General features: G+C 40.8%; 1 protein-coding gene across 4 annotated transcripts in view; it reads left to right on the top strand.

The window, feature by feature from the left end:
- Positions 1-1,035: 1,035 nt before the first annotated feature.
- sts (steroid sulfatase (microsomal), isozyme S) overlaps positions 1,036-13,624 on the top strand; it is a 49,778-nt gene continuing 37,189 nt past the window's right edge. For 2 of the 4 annotated variants that reach the window (XM_066659093.1, XM_066659082.1), the window contains exons 1-6: positions 1,089-1,271; positions 3,492-3,638; positions 6,643-6,764; positions 7,893-8,015; positions 8,595-9,009; positions 11,551-11,687. In XM_066659093.1, coding sequence (XP_066515190.1) covers positions 3,493-3,638; positions 6,643-6,764; positions 7,893-8,015; positions 8,595-9,009; positions 11,551-11,687 — 943 coding nt within the window. In that variant the 5' untranslated portion in view covers positions 1,089-1,271; position 3,492. Of the gene's footprint in view, positions 1,378-3,491; positions 3,639-6,642; positions 6,765-7,892; positions 8,016-8,594; positions 9,010-11,550; positions 11,688-13,624 lie in introns of all 4 variants that reach the window. The other 2 variants (XM_066659088.1, XM_066659084.1) reach the window with 2 other exon arrangements.

The raw sequence follows: 13,624 nt of genomic DNA, 5'->3' as shown, positions 1-13,624 counted from the left end.
AAACTTTTAACCGCCCAAGTAAGTAAGCCAACCCGGTATGGACCCTACGACATATATTAGCAGTCAAATAAAATGGAAGTACATTTACTAAGAGTTGACTGAGTTGTATTTGTTTGTAGCAACAGGTGGCGCTGTTTATCCACAGAGCCACATATCCTTCCTTTAACAGATGTGCAAGAATTCCCATTGTCGAGCCAAGTCATGCAGCACACCCCAGAGCACAGAGAACATAAGCAATAACCGACTGTCTCTCACGGCCAAAGGGAAAGGAAGAGTTTTTAAACGCATGAGAAATACTCTCAGAGCTTGCACAGTTAAAATGGTTTGCAGGTGCAAGTGCCATTTCCCATTAGGGACATAAAAATGAAATGTATGATATATATATGATTATTTGATGCTGAATTGAATTTTCTCATTAGAAGAGAAATTAGGACACTTTGCTTGCTTGCATCTGTAATGTAAATTAAACATTCCCTGTGTTAGAGAAGAACATAATGTATTGGACAAACATTCACACCACACATTACAGGGGTCTCATATATTTCTTGATGTTTTATTGTATAGAAAATTATTAACTTGCAGTTGTTTCTCAAAGATCATTTGTGTTTCCAAGATATGGACCCTTTAAATTTCTTTATGTTAATAACAACCAAACCACTCTTAGTTTTTTGCTAAACTTGGCCGTAATTTCCACAAAAAACAAACAAATTAACAGCATGGGGAACCACAAAGCAGGATTTCTCGGTTTATTTACATAACTTAAACCCCACATTAAGCCTGGCCAGTAAGAAAGAGAGGGACATTCCTATCGGGCAGTCAGTTTAGGGCTTAAGTAATTTGGCTACCGGAGAAATCCTGCTCTGGGGGCTTTTCCAAATATATACATTTGATACATAACATCATTTATAAGTTAACTCCTGTCATTATCTATTAGTTGATTATTAAGTTATCTGGCTAACTGAGAAATGCTGCCTTAGAGTCGTTTATTTTGACAGGTTACTGATACTGACACTGATAGGTTACTGTTCTGAATTTCTCGACCAATCCCAGCGCGGTGGTAGGAGCACGTGACCGTCGTCCTTTTGAACTGGCGCTTCGTTTTCGGTTGGGTACAGTTAAGGTGGACTGGAGAATTTGTTGCTTTAAGTTGGCTCTGTGAGTTCATACATGGTTAATGTGTACTCGTGATGTTTTTAGCTGTTTTGAATTCTCCCTGACAGTTGGTTACAGTAGTTAATGTTAAGGTGGAGGTGGTGAAGTTTGACCTGAAGGTGAGCAGCCAGTTCAAGAGCTTCAGTCCTATCATTATTTTAATCTTCTCGACGCTAATGTGAGGTTTGACGAGTACAGCACGCCACATTAGAGCCTTAATGAAACGTGAGTTCAGGTTAATAGTATGAATTCAGGTAAAATGGACACGTTTAAGCAACTGTCAGTGTTATAAGTCAAGACCATTGACTGAACTCATGATATTAGCTATTTTTATATGGTTAATTTCAGGGTCTTCACTGACGTATGTCTGAAGTGCTTTTCCAATTCAGTTCTGCGTGTTTTTTTAAAGTCAACCTACGGCTGTTTTCAATGTTTTTCCGTAATTCAATAGCTGAGTCTATACAGTGTCTTTCAGAGTGGTTTAATGTGAAATGGTTAATTGCAGAGAAACGTATAGACTCGGGTTTCCTTACAGTGGCGGCTATAGAGGCCAGGTGTCACAATACAAACAAAACCCTTTTACTGTCCAAGGACTCACGTCCAGAAAGTAAAATCCATTTCAGAATTTTGTACTGGAATACACCCTGGAGGGGGCGCCACTCCACACACACATTCACTCACATACTCACAGCTACGGACACTTTTGAGTCTCCAATCCACCTACCAACAGATGTTTTTGGACTGTGGGAGGAAACCCACGCAGACACAGAGAGAACACACCACACTCCTCACAGACAGTCACCCGGAGGAAACCCACGCAGACACGGGGAGAACACACCACACTCCTCACAGTCACCCGGAGGAAACCCACGCAGACACGGGGAGAACACACCACACTCCTCTCAGACAGTCACCCGGAGGAAACCCACGCAGACACGGGGAGAACACACCACACTCCTCTCAGACAGTCACCCGGAGGAAACCCACGCAGACACGGGGAGAACACACCACACTCCTCACAGTCACCCGGAGGAAACCCACGCAGACACAGGGAGAACACACCAAACTCCTCACAGACAGTCACCCGGAGGAAACCCACGCAGACACAGGGAGAACACACCACACTCCTCACAGACAGTCACCCGGAGGAAACCCACGCAGACACAGGGAGAACACACCACACTCCTCACAGACAGTCACCCGGAGGAAACCCACGCAGACACAGGGAGAACACACCAAACTCCTCACAGACAGTCACCCGGAGGAAACCCACGCAGACACAGGGAGAACACACCACACTCCTCACAGACAGTCACCCGGAGGAAACCCACGCAGACACAGGGAGAACACACCACACTCCTCACAGACAGTCACCCGGAGGAAACCCACGCAGACACAGGGAGAACACACCAAACTCCTCACAGACAGTCACCCGGAGGAAACCCACACAGACACAGGGAGAACACACCACACTCCTCACAGACAGTCACCCGGAGGAAACCCACGCAGACACAGGGAGAACACACCACACTCCTCACAGACAGTCACCCGGAGGAAACCCACGCAGACACAGGGAGAACACACCAAACTCCTCACAGACAGTCACCCGGAGGAAACCCACACAGACACAGGGAGAATACACCACACTCCTCACAGACAGTCACCCGGAGGAAACCCACGCAGACACAGGGAGAACACACCAAACTCCTCACAGACAGTCACCCGGAGGAAACCCACGCAGACACAGGGAGAACACACCACACTCCTCACAGACAGTCACCCGGAGGAAACCCACGCAGACACAGGGAGAACACACCAAACTCCTCACAGACAGTCACCCGGAGGAAACGCATGCAGACACAGGAAGAACACCACTCTCCTTACAGACAGTCACCCGAAGGAAACCCACGCAGACACAGGGAGAACACACCACACTCCTCACAGACAGTCACCCGGAGCGGGAATTCAACCCACACTCCTCCAGGTCCCTGGAGCTGTGTGACTGCGACACCTACCTGCTGTGCCACCGTGCCGCCCATTTCTCACTCTCTCTCTTCAAATAGTTATGGAAAACAAAATGCACAATCACCCACAGAATTTCAGAATTTTTGTCCCGAATGGTGAATCCTGATAACTGATAAAAAAAAATAAATAAACAGTTGTCAGGCCTTGTTCTTGTATCCTGCTGGCATAGGATATTTTTATCTCATCCTGTGTGTGATTACAATTACAATTTCTGTCTTAAATTGTCTTTGTAAATTCTACACAAAGAGAACTATTGACAAAGTGTGAGTCTTTGATGAGGGTTGTCTATTTTTTCCTTTTTTTTTACTCTGTAGAATGAAGTCTCCGTGGAGTTTACTCTTCCTGGGCTTGCTGCTCCCCATGTCTTTGGTTCAGGGTGTTTCACAGCCTAATTTCGTGCTGATGATGGTGGATGATTTGGGAATAGGAGACCTTGGATGCTATGGAAACACAACTCTGAAGTAGGCTGTGTAACGTCACTGTCAGCTTTCAATTCAGACCTTTCCTCGCTGAGGCTCTACTCTGTACAAAGCATGATCTCTGTCAGGAACATAAAAAGTGGCCTCAAAGGATAGGCGTCAGACTTTGGAATCTGAAAAAAAAAACATGATCAGAAGCTAAAACACTAGGTAGAAAACATGAAGGACAAAGTGTGTGGTTTAATTAACAACTTTTAGAGGTTTTTATCCAGGACAGCGATCCATTCTCCTGATATAGATATAAATAGAATATCAGAGGGGTAAAATCTATAATGCATTTCAAATGAGCAGTCTTTTTACCTTCAAATGAATGGGCAGGACCTTGAATGACGCAGATCCAGTGGCAGCAAAAATAAATAAAATAAAATAAGACTAGAATCAATACCATTTATCAATATAAAACGAACAGGCAACAGATTACTTACCTGTGGGAAATATACTGTTTAGTGTGGTCTAATACATGGCGGAGAGTTGAATAGAATTGTTTGTCTCTAGGCGAGTACATGAATCAGTTACCAGAAAGTGAGCATCAAACTTAATCTTAACATTAAACCAGAAAAACCATCCATTAAAAAGAGCACGAGATTATCATTTTATTATTATGACTTGTGGGCTTTCTTAATACGCTTTATTTATATGTGGTGGTACTAGGTAATGGGATATTGTTAATGTACTCAATTTATTATAGATGTATCATGCACAGACATAATCTACCTACTGCTTTTTAAATATAATTGAGAATGTAGTTTGTTTAGCATTTAATCATTATTACGTTCCCCAGGATGATGTCCCAGAGATGTCAAGAGACAGATGTGCTGTAACGTTACGCTCGAAGTGTACACATTTTGATTCTGAATGGATTTTTAATGACCTAGATAGCAGCGATAATGAAGAAGTCATTTCAAGATGCAAATCTTTTCCAATCTTGTGGTTTATAGTCAGATTAGAGGATTTGCTGAATGAACAGCTGAGTTTAGGCTGCAGTTCTTTGCTAATTTAGTGCCCAAAGTTAAATTTTGGTGACTCCGCCAGTTATTAATAATTACTAATAATGTTTTTAAATATTTTAGCCTATCTTCTATTTTTGCCAATGTGTTTAGTTTGTCTCTTAGTTCTTCAGCAAGTAAACAAATGATAATAAATGATGTGTATTTGGCTTTTTTTTGTGTTGGATATTTTACATTTTTATATTTTTTATTAACTTATCTTGCTTTATTGTTTAAAAAAAAAATCAAGAAATTGTGTGTCTGTGTTCAACTGACATTACCTGGGTTTGAAAAGAGTTTATTTATAGTCTAGAGTTACGTCAATCTTTAATCACTTCCCATTTTTCGTGTGTTATGACAAAACATTTATTTAACAGATTATTTTATTAACATTCATGCTGTAAGCTCTAAATAAAATACAAAGCATCATAAAAATAAAATAAGGTGTCACGCCCCTGTCGTGTCTGTTTTCCCCTCCATGTGCTCTCTTAGCACATGGCTCTGTTTGTTATTGCCCATGTCCCGCCTTTGTTGCTCCTCCTTGTCAGTGTCATTTGTAATCCGTCCCCCTCGTTATCTGTCTCAGGTGTGTCTCACTTCCTCTTGTTGGTCATTCATTTCTTCTGTCATTGGTTTGCTCTTCAGTCTGTCTGTTTCTCTCCACCTTTGTTTTGTGTTCAAGTTTAGTCTGCTTTAGCTCTTCCATGTTTAGTTCTCTGTCTAGTTTCAGTCTGTTTAGGTCTCTCTGTCTAGGTTTAGTCTGTTTGAGCTCTCTCTGTTTAGATTTCTGTTCAGCTCTGTCTGTCTAGGTTTGTCTGTCCAGTTCCCTCTCTCTGTCCAGGTCATCCTGACTCGGTCTCTTTTTGTTTGGTTTCAATAAAGTCACTGTGTTTTAGCAAGAGCGTCCGCCTCGCGTTCCTGACATAAGGAAACAAAAGATACGCAATTTTAATTGGAGAGTGGCGATGTTTCACAGAATTTGTGGGTAATGATCACTTCTCATTCTCTCAGGAAACACATGCTAAAGCTTGTGTATTCAGTCATAATTCATTACAGTGAAAAATTTCACTCCCATTGAGATTATTCAATTTGTTTAAAGCTGTGGATATGAAAATTCAAAACAAGTTGGATGATTTTCCAAGACAGAGCTGAGAAAGAACAAGAGTAGGAAAAAGTTTTGAAGAGAGAGAGAGACGCGCAGTGCAGTGAAGATCAATAAATTATACATTTGCCGTTGTTGCATATGCATTGGGTGATTATGCGTTGGAGGCTGTTCTCTATGCATTAGATGGAAATGGGGTGTAATGTAGCTCATGTGATGAGGATTAATGTTTGATATGGTAAGGAGGTGATCACTGAGTGAGTTTCTATTCTATAAGATGTCTCTGGGAAAGGATTAGTGTTGATTTAACGATGGGTTTTGTTTGCTTTGTAGACTTTAACATTTGTTTTAGATAGGAGGAAAAAATCGAAGCAACCCGTAGTTAGTAACACATTATTGGTGTCAGATCTTCAAGCTTTCATTAGGATGGATTAGTTTAAGAAAATTCCCGTGATGTTGACCAGATTGCCTTGTTTGGTTTTTGCTGTTATGGAGAGAGAGTGAAAATGTTTATTCATCGCTAATATGTTGTGATATTTCCTGATGGGTATTGTATTTATATAATAAACACCTTTATGTAGGTCTTGGACAATATCCACCACACCCTCAGTAAATACAGTTATTTATCACACAAACACGATTGATTAAAATAATACCCACTGGAAAATAGAAGTGCAGTGTAAATCAGTATGAAATTCACTACCAATAAAAATCCTTCAGTACGTGTATTGGGTTTTATGTACTGTTGGATAAAATTATGACATAAATAAAGTGGCTGTATACAGTTACACACAACGTCAACGTATCAGTACAGAATAAGAGTGGAATTCACTTAACCCCTGACTGCAGCTCTGCCTGACACTTCTGTAAACACTGTGTTTTGTGGTTTGCACTGCAGGACGCCCCACATTGACACTCTGGCGCAGGATGGAGTGAAGTTGACCCAGCACCTCGCTGCCTCCCCCCTCTGTACCCCCAGTAGAGCGGCTTTCCTCACAGGCAGATACCCCATACGATCAGGTCAGCGTTCGGCTCACAGACACTCATTACTTACACGCGTACTTGATGCTGGTATAAACATGCTCTAAAAGATGCATGTACTGTGGTGTGCTTGCTATAAAAAGAGGCCTGTTTTGAAACAACAATACAGTGGAACCTCTAATAATGAACGCCTCTACTAACGAACTTTCCAAGATACGAACCGGGCATTTGAATATTTTTTGCCTCCACCAACGAACCACGACTCTAGAAACAAACCCAAGCCTCCGTCGAGCCGGCGGCTGGAAATGGCCACTGACCTCAATAGGCGAGTCTCCCAGCGCCCAGACTTGAGTGAGCTTTTAAGATTAGCAAATTGTAGCTTTAGCAATTTAGCATTAGTGTAAATAGCAGACATCAAAATTCGTGCTAAGTTAAGTTATCTACACTTCGTCTCCCCACATTCACCCACCTACTCTCCGTTATTCCACCCACCCCCCACCTCCCGTCATACAGCCAGTGCCTGTGTTACTCCTCCAGACAGTCGTCACGTCTCCAAGGTAGCGATGTGTAACCACTTAAAACTTTATTATTTTTTTTTATTACTGTTACCACTGTATTTCTTTTTTATTTTTTAGTAACGCTACATGTATTTTTTACTAATTTGAGAGTGTTGTAAACATATATCAGTGCAAAAAGGGTGGCTTTCGGGGTGGGGGCTGGAACACATTAATTGCTTTTCCATTATTTTAAATGGGGAAAATTGACTCGAGAAACGAACTTTCCACTTACGAACCGCGTCACGGAACGGATCAAGTTCGTAAGTAGAGGTTCCACTGTATTAGCGATCTAATTTAAGAATGAACTGCCTTGGTTGGCCAACATGGTGTACTATTGAAATAATTGAAATAATTTAAGTGTATTTATATTTCAGTCTTTTCTGAATTTTGCTCAATTTTTCAATTCTGCACATCACTTGTTTTAACTAATATTGGCTTTTGAATTGAATTTTCAGTCAACTGTGGCCTTACTATTGTTTACTGGAGATTTTTCTTTGCTTGTTATGGTTCATTGTGAAGCCACTTCCAGGAAACCTGATATACTGATATTTTAAGCTGTTCATGTGTTTAAATGTTTAGTGTGTATTTGAGTGGGTGATGTTTGTTGCAGGAATGGCCGCTCATAGGCGTGTTGGGGTATATATCATCTCTGCAGCTTCTGGTGGTCTTCCTCAGGAAGAGCTGACATTTGCAAGGATCCTCAAAGAGCAGGGTTACAGAACCGCTCTCATTGGTAACTGCCTTATATCACACATTGTACTAAACGTTAATTCAGAAAAGATATTTAGCATGCCGTACTCATGCCATGGCACATTACAAAGCAGTGAACATATTGTTTTGTTTTTGCATGTTCAGAAACCTCTGAATATTTTAATGTTCATGTATTGCCTCAAGGCAGATATTTATAACAAGAAGCATTTGTGTCATGCAAATGGCGTGCATATATTATTACATGTTTTTTGCTCTCTTAGAAATGTATCACGATTTTTCAGCTTTTTGTTCCTACATCATTTGAACACAGCAGCTCTACTTCACATAAGAATATATAGACAAATAGAAATACCCCATAAGAATGCTTTTCCCAGCTCTCATGTAAAAGCTTGTTGCTTATGGAAATGTATTTTTTTTCTCTGGACTATACTTATTTAATAAGGCAGCTTGGATATTAAATGCTCTAATAAAAGGCCAATCATTTCCACTGAGAAAGTTTGGGAAATGCTGCGCTAGGTGATGAACCTTGTAAGTGGGCTAAAAAGGGCTTAAACACTTCCCAATTGTTTTAATAACTTAACACTTTTTTTTCGCACTACAGGCAAATGGCACCTGGGCCTGAATTGCGAGCACAGCAGTGACCACTGCCACCACCCGATAACACATGGTTTTGACCACTTTTATGGGATCACCATGACCAACCTGAGAGACTGCCAGCCAGGTCATGGCTCTGTTTTATACAACACACATGCCCATATCCCCTATGGCGCACTAACTGCTGCCTTGGTCACCCTGTTATTCCTTCATGTTGCTGGAATACTGACTGTGTCCCGGAGGCTAGCGCTTGGGCTGGTGGTGTTATTGATTGTGGCAGTGGCTCTGTTTGGTATCTTTGTGCTTATATTCCCACATTTTAACTGCTTCCTGATGAGGGGGACAGAGGTGGTGGAGCAGCCGTTTGTGTCCGAGAATCTAACGCAGAGGATGACTGACGAAGCTGTGGAGTTTCTGGAAAGGTCTGAGAATTATTTGCACACATTTGGGTTTTCGTACTTTGACACGGAAGCACATCAGTCTCAAAATTAAAAAGAAAGGGTAATTTGTAAAATAGAGATTACAATTTGATGTTTTGATTAAAATTCCCTCTTGAGCACTTTCTAAATTCTGGTGAACAATTACTGATTTTCATTTCAGGTGTTTCATTAGGGTCATTATTTCTTTTAACAAGCATTTTCCCAAGTGTATTAAAGTGTTCATGTTCCCATAAAGTGAGAAACATCTCTCTGAATTTCCATTTAATCACTTCTTTTCCATTTTGAATCACTAAGAATACAGCAAAGGCATTTTCATGGCCATGGTCTTCACCCACCTCTCAGCTAACACATATGCTCTGCACTTCAGGTTGAAAAGAAAGGAACATAGCACTGAATAGTTTTCAACAGGTTTTTTTTTATTTTTTATTTTTATTTTTATCCAGAATGACATGAAACAGAGCAAAAAATCCACTTTTAATGGATCATGTTTTATCAGACTGTGTCTCAATATTAAACACAAAGCAGGGGAGCCAAATGTATGGGTGGAGTACAAAAAGAATGGAGCACAAAATGGGTGGAACTTTATTATTAAATCCTAATTTATAAAATGAATATAAATTCAGCCAAATCCACTATAAAGGTAGCCAGGCTTATAACATAAATAAAGAAAAGACCATGAAATAAATACAGTAAATTGCTGATGTTCCTTTGATAAAGCAATTTGAGCTTAAACCCTGTCTTTGCTCATTTTATGAGAATTGAATCAATTCATTTCTGTGGAGTCGTTTCACCTCAATCGGTTGAACGAGTTGAAACAGACATCCATTTTTTTCCCGAAAGCGTCTTAGTCCTAAGGCAGTTTATGTGAATGATCTTAATACTACAAAGCCTTTAGGAACCCTGGCCAGTTTGAAGAAAACGGCTTGGTAAAATGAACCAAACTTATCACTGCTCTAAACTCTTCAGACCCACACTTTTGAAAGACTTAATATCTTTTTAAACAGAAGGAACTCTTTCAGAGGCTTAGTTAGTGTCTATCAAATTATTCGTTGTGTATTATTTAGCAGCATGTTTCTGAGGGGGCAGCACGGTGGGTGCAGCAAGTAGTGTCACTTTCACACAGCTTTTCTTTTCATGACCCGTTCCGGGTGACTGTCTGTGAGGAGTGTGGTGTGTTCTCCCTGTGTCTGCGTGGGTTTCCTCCGGGTGACTGTCTGTGAGGAGTGTGGTGTGTTCTCCCTGTGTCTGCGTGGGTTTCCTCCGGGTGACTGTCTGTGAGGCGTGTGGTGTGTTCTCCCTGTGTCTGAGTGGGTTTCCTCCGGGTGACTGTCTGTGAGGAGTGTGGTGTGTTTTCCCTGTGTCTGCGTGGGTTTCCTCCCATGGTCCAAAAACACGTATTGGTAGATGGATTGGTGACTTAAGTGTCCATAGGTGTGTGTTTTGCCCTGTGAAGGACTGGCACCTCCAGGGTGTATTCCTGCCTTGTGCCCAGTGATTCGGGGTAGGCTCCGGACCCACCGCGACCCTAAACTGGATAAGCGCTTACAGACAATGAATAAATAAATGTTCCTGAGGTCTACTAGTTCACCAGATTGGAAATTAATTGAATTTAAATTTTAATCCTTAAAGAATGACACTCCAATTTTTCAAACTACCTTCATATATTAATTTTGTGACTGATATGCTTACCATGTCTGATTGGAAGCATATTGCAATCTGTCAATCACAGCATATTTTTTTTGATCAGTATCAGATTTGAGTTTGATTCTTATATTGCAGTTTCCATAACCTTCAGCAGTAAGTCTTTTTTTTTTTACACATTAATAAGCGGCTTAAGTGTCTGTGGGTTTAACCGTTTCGATATATTTAATATTTTGTTTTATATATTTGCTTTATAAATAATAAACAAGGAAAAGTGTATGTGTGCTTTACACTCTGTCATTGCACTTAATGCAGCTACTTTGGAACGAAATGGTGGGGTCAAGTGAGAACCTGATTGCAATGTTTTTTGTGCAATCGTAGGTCTGAGTTTCACAGTATGTACATACTATACAGTGTCGCTGCAATATACACAAAAATAAAAATATGATTGTGTATCAGCAGCTGCTCTATTAAAGTGCTCAAATAGGGATCAGGACACCTTTATCCAGAGACTGTTAATTGGTACACCTCTAATAAAACCAGGGGTCAGATGATGAACTATATTAGCAGCCTAAATGTCATGTCTGTCAGTTTTGCCTCTCGGATTTATATTAAGGCACTACTGACACTGATAGTCAGAATATGTGATATTGAAATAAAAGGAGAAACAATGTCACATTGTCTGTGCAGAAATCTGAGGCTGTTTGCAATATCTTCTTTGTTTTGTTGAGGGAATATTAACTGTGTGCTGTAAGTAAGTCTTATTAATGCTGTCAGAACAATACAACGTTTTCTGCCTTGTTTGTCTGTGTTGTAGTATCAGCAGTGAAGGTACAGTGTCATGTGACTTAACAGAAAGATTAATTCAGTTTCTTCCAACAGGAACTCAGACAGACCCTTCCTTCTCTTCTTCTCCTTCCTGCAAGTCCACACGGCTCTCTTCGCCGCGCCACGCTTCCGCGGCAAGAGTCGGCACGGTCTCTATGGTGACGCGGTCATGGAAGTGGACTGGAGTGTAGGTACTGATTGGGAGCATTGCACACTGAAACTTGATGAAAAACGAGAGCGAGACTCTCCAGGCGCTCTTTTCTGCTCTGGAACAACGGGAGGAATCTGCCCTCTTCTTTGTTTGAAGTAAAAAAGCATCATGAGCAAATGAGCATTCATGAAAGAGGCCACAGCGACAATGACAGCAGCACAAAAGCCATCATTATAGAGAACAGATAAATCCCAAAGTCATATATGATCATGTGGTGCGGTCACAGACCATAATGACAGAAGTGATTTGAACAATAGTGTGTGATATTTGAGGTCAGAGGCGGTTACCACCGCTGCAAATGGTAAGAATATTAGAGACTTTTTTTTAAAAAAATGGAACACCATCTAAGATCCTCTCAGTTTCACAGCAGTGTTGTGAAATATTTTCAGTGCGAGCAGATCTGGAACAAGCTTTACTCCCATTCCCACAAAAGAAATTTGTTTTATTATTTCCCATATTCTGGCCCAGTGTTAATGTCAGTGCTAGGGTCCATCCGAAATATTCACAATTCTACAAAGTGTCGGTCTGCGCTGCTATTTAAAACTCTATTTGCATTGGCAGTGACCAATGGAAAATCATTTTTTGAGGCAGACTTCTATTTATTTTTGTTCAGTTTCCATGTTTATTTTTGGCGCTTCTCTTTCCCATTGACAGAAGATATTATTTACCTGTTCATATCACTTTTTCTGTTCTTTGTAAAAGTCAGGGGCTGCTCATCATTTATTTTTTTGTCAAAACCACTATTAAATACAAATTCATTTTTCAGCAAGTATGAGGCACATTAGGGGCTATGAAGGACTACAAATAAGGTAATACATTGGTTTCGGGAATGGGAAAGTCAAAGGAGAGGAAGTGAAGAGGTAGAGAAAATGGGACTCAAACAGCACTTAAAGCATTCACTTTGAGAGTTGGAAGAAAATGAAGCTCCACAATTGCTTCAGATCTGCCCGTCCTCCCACTGTGAGAAGATTTCAATTCAAAAAACACACACAAGCACAAAATAAACATTTGCAGATCAATTAAAGAAGCTGCTGCTTTTCCTACGACAGATTAAATAGGAAAACAGCCCAATCAATCAATCATATTTTATTTATGTAGCGCTTTTCACAGCAAAAAGTCATCACAAAGCAGCTTTACGGAGATCTGGGTCCAAGCCTCCTATGAGCGAGCCAGGGGCAACAGTGGCAAGGAAAACTCCCTCAGCACACGAGGAAGAAACCTTGGAAGGAACCAAGACTCTTACGGGGAACCCATACTCCTCGGGTCGACACCAGAGACATAACAGAGAACAGAACAGAAGTAAAAGTGAACTGATGACAGATGATTGGGTTATAGTAATGTGAATGTAGAATAGGATGTGATCAGTGATTCTGTGTGAGTTAAAAGTAGGTGCAGAGTTAATTTGAGATAAAACAGCATGGCCAAGCATGATACTGTAGGTAAGACAAGGCCAGGATCTTGTACAGGAAATGGGCTGGATCAGGGCAACACCTGGAGAGCAGTAGGACATCTCAAAGCATGAGAGAGACAGGAGAAAGAAAACCAGACAAAGGGAACAAATAAAAATACAGAGGTTAGTAGGTTCATGGTAAAGAACAGGCAAAATTGTCCTGTGAAAAAAGCTTCCACGGGTCAGGCAAGAGAACCCAGCGACAGACAGCGTGTGGGCGGTTACCAGAAAACTAACTAAAAGAGCTGTAGCTATGGTCATATGACAGGGTTAACACAGAGCAGTGATAATATGAAAACTGAACACTAATAGAGAAGGAGTAACCTGAAAGTGAGTGATTAACCAAAAGCTTGTTTGAAAAGGTAGGTTTTTAATCTAGATTTAAAGACTGAGAGTGTGTCTGAGCCCCGAACAGTAACCGGAAACAAACAATCACTGAATGAAACAAAATCTAAAAATGGACTTGG

Source organism: Hoplias malabaricus, chromosome 2 (genome assembly GCF_029633855.1).
Source record: "Hoplias malabaricus isolate fHopMal1 chromosome 2, fHopMal1.hap1, whole genome shotgun sequence".
NCBI classification, from domain to species: Eukaryota; Metazoa; Chordata; class Actinopteri; order Characiformes; family Erythrinidae; genus Hoplias; species Hoplias malabaricus.
The sequence above is the reverse complement of the archived record's forward strand: the minus strand, read 5'-3'. Positions and strand labels throughout refer to the sequence as shown.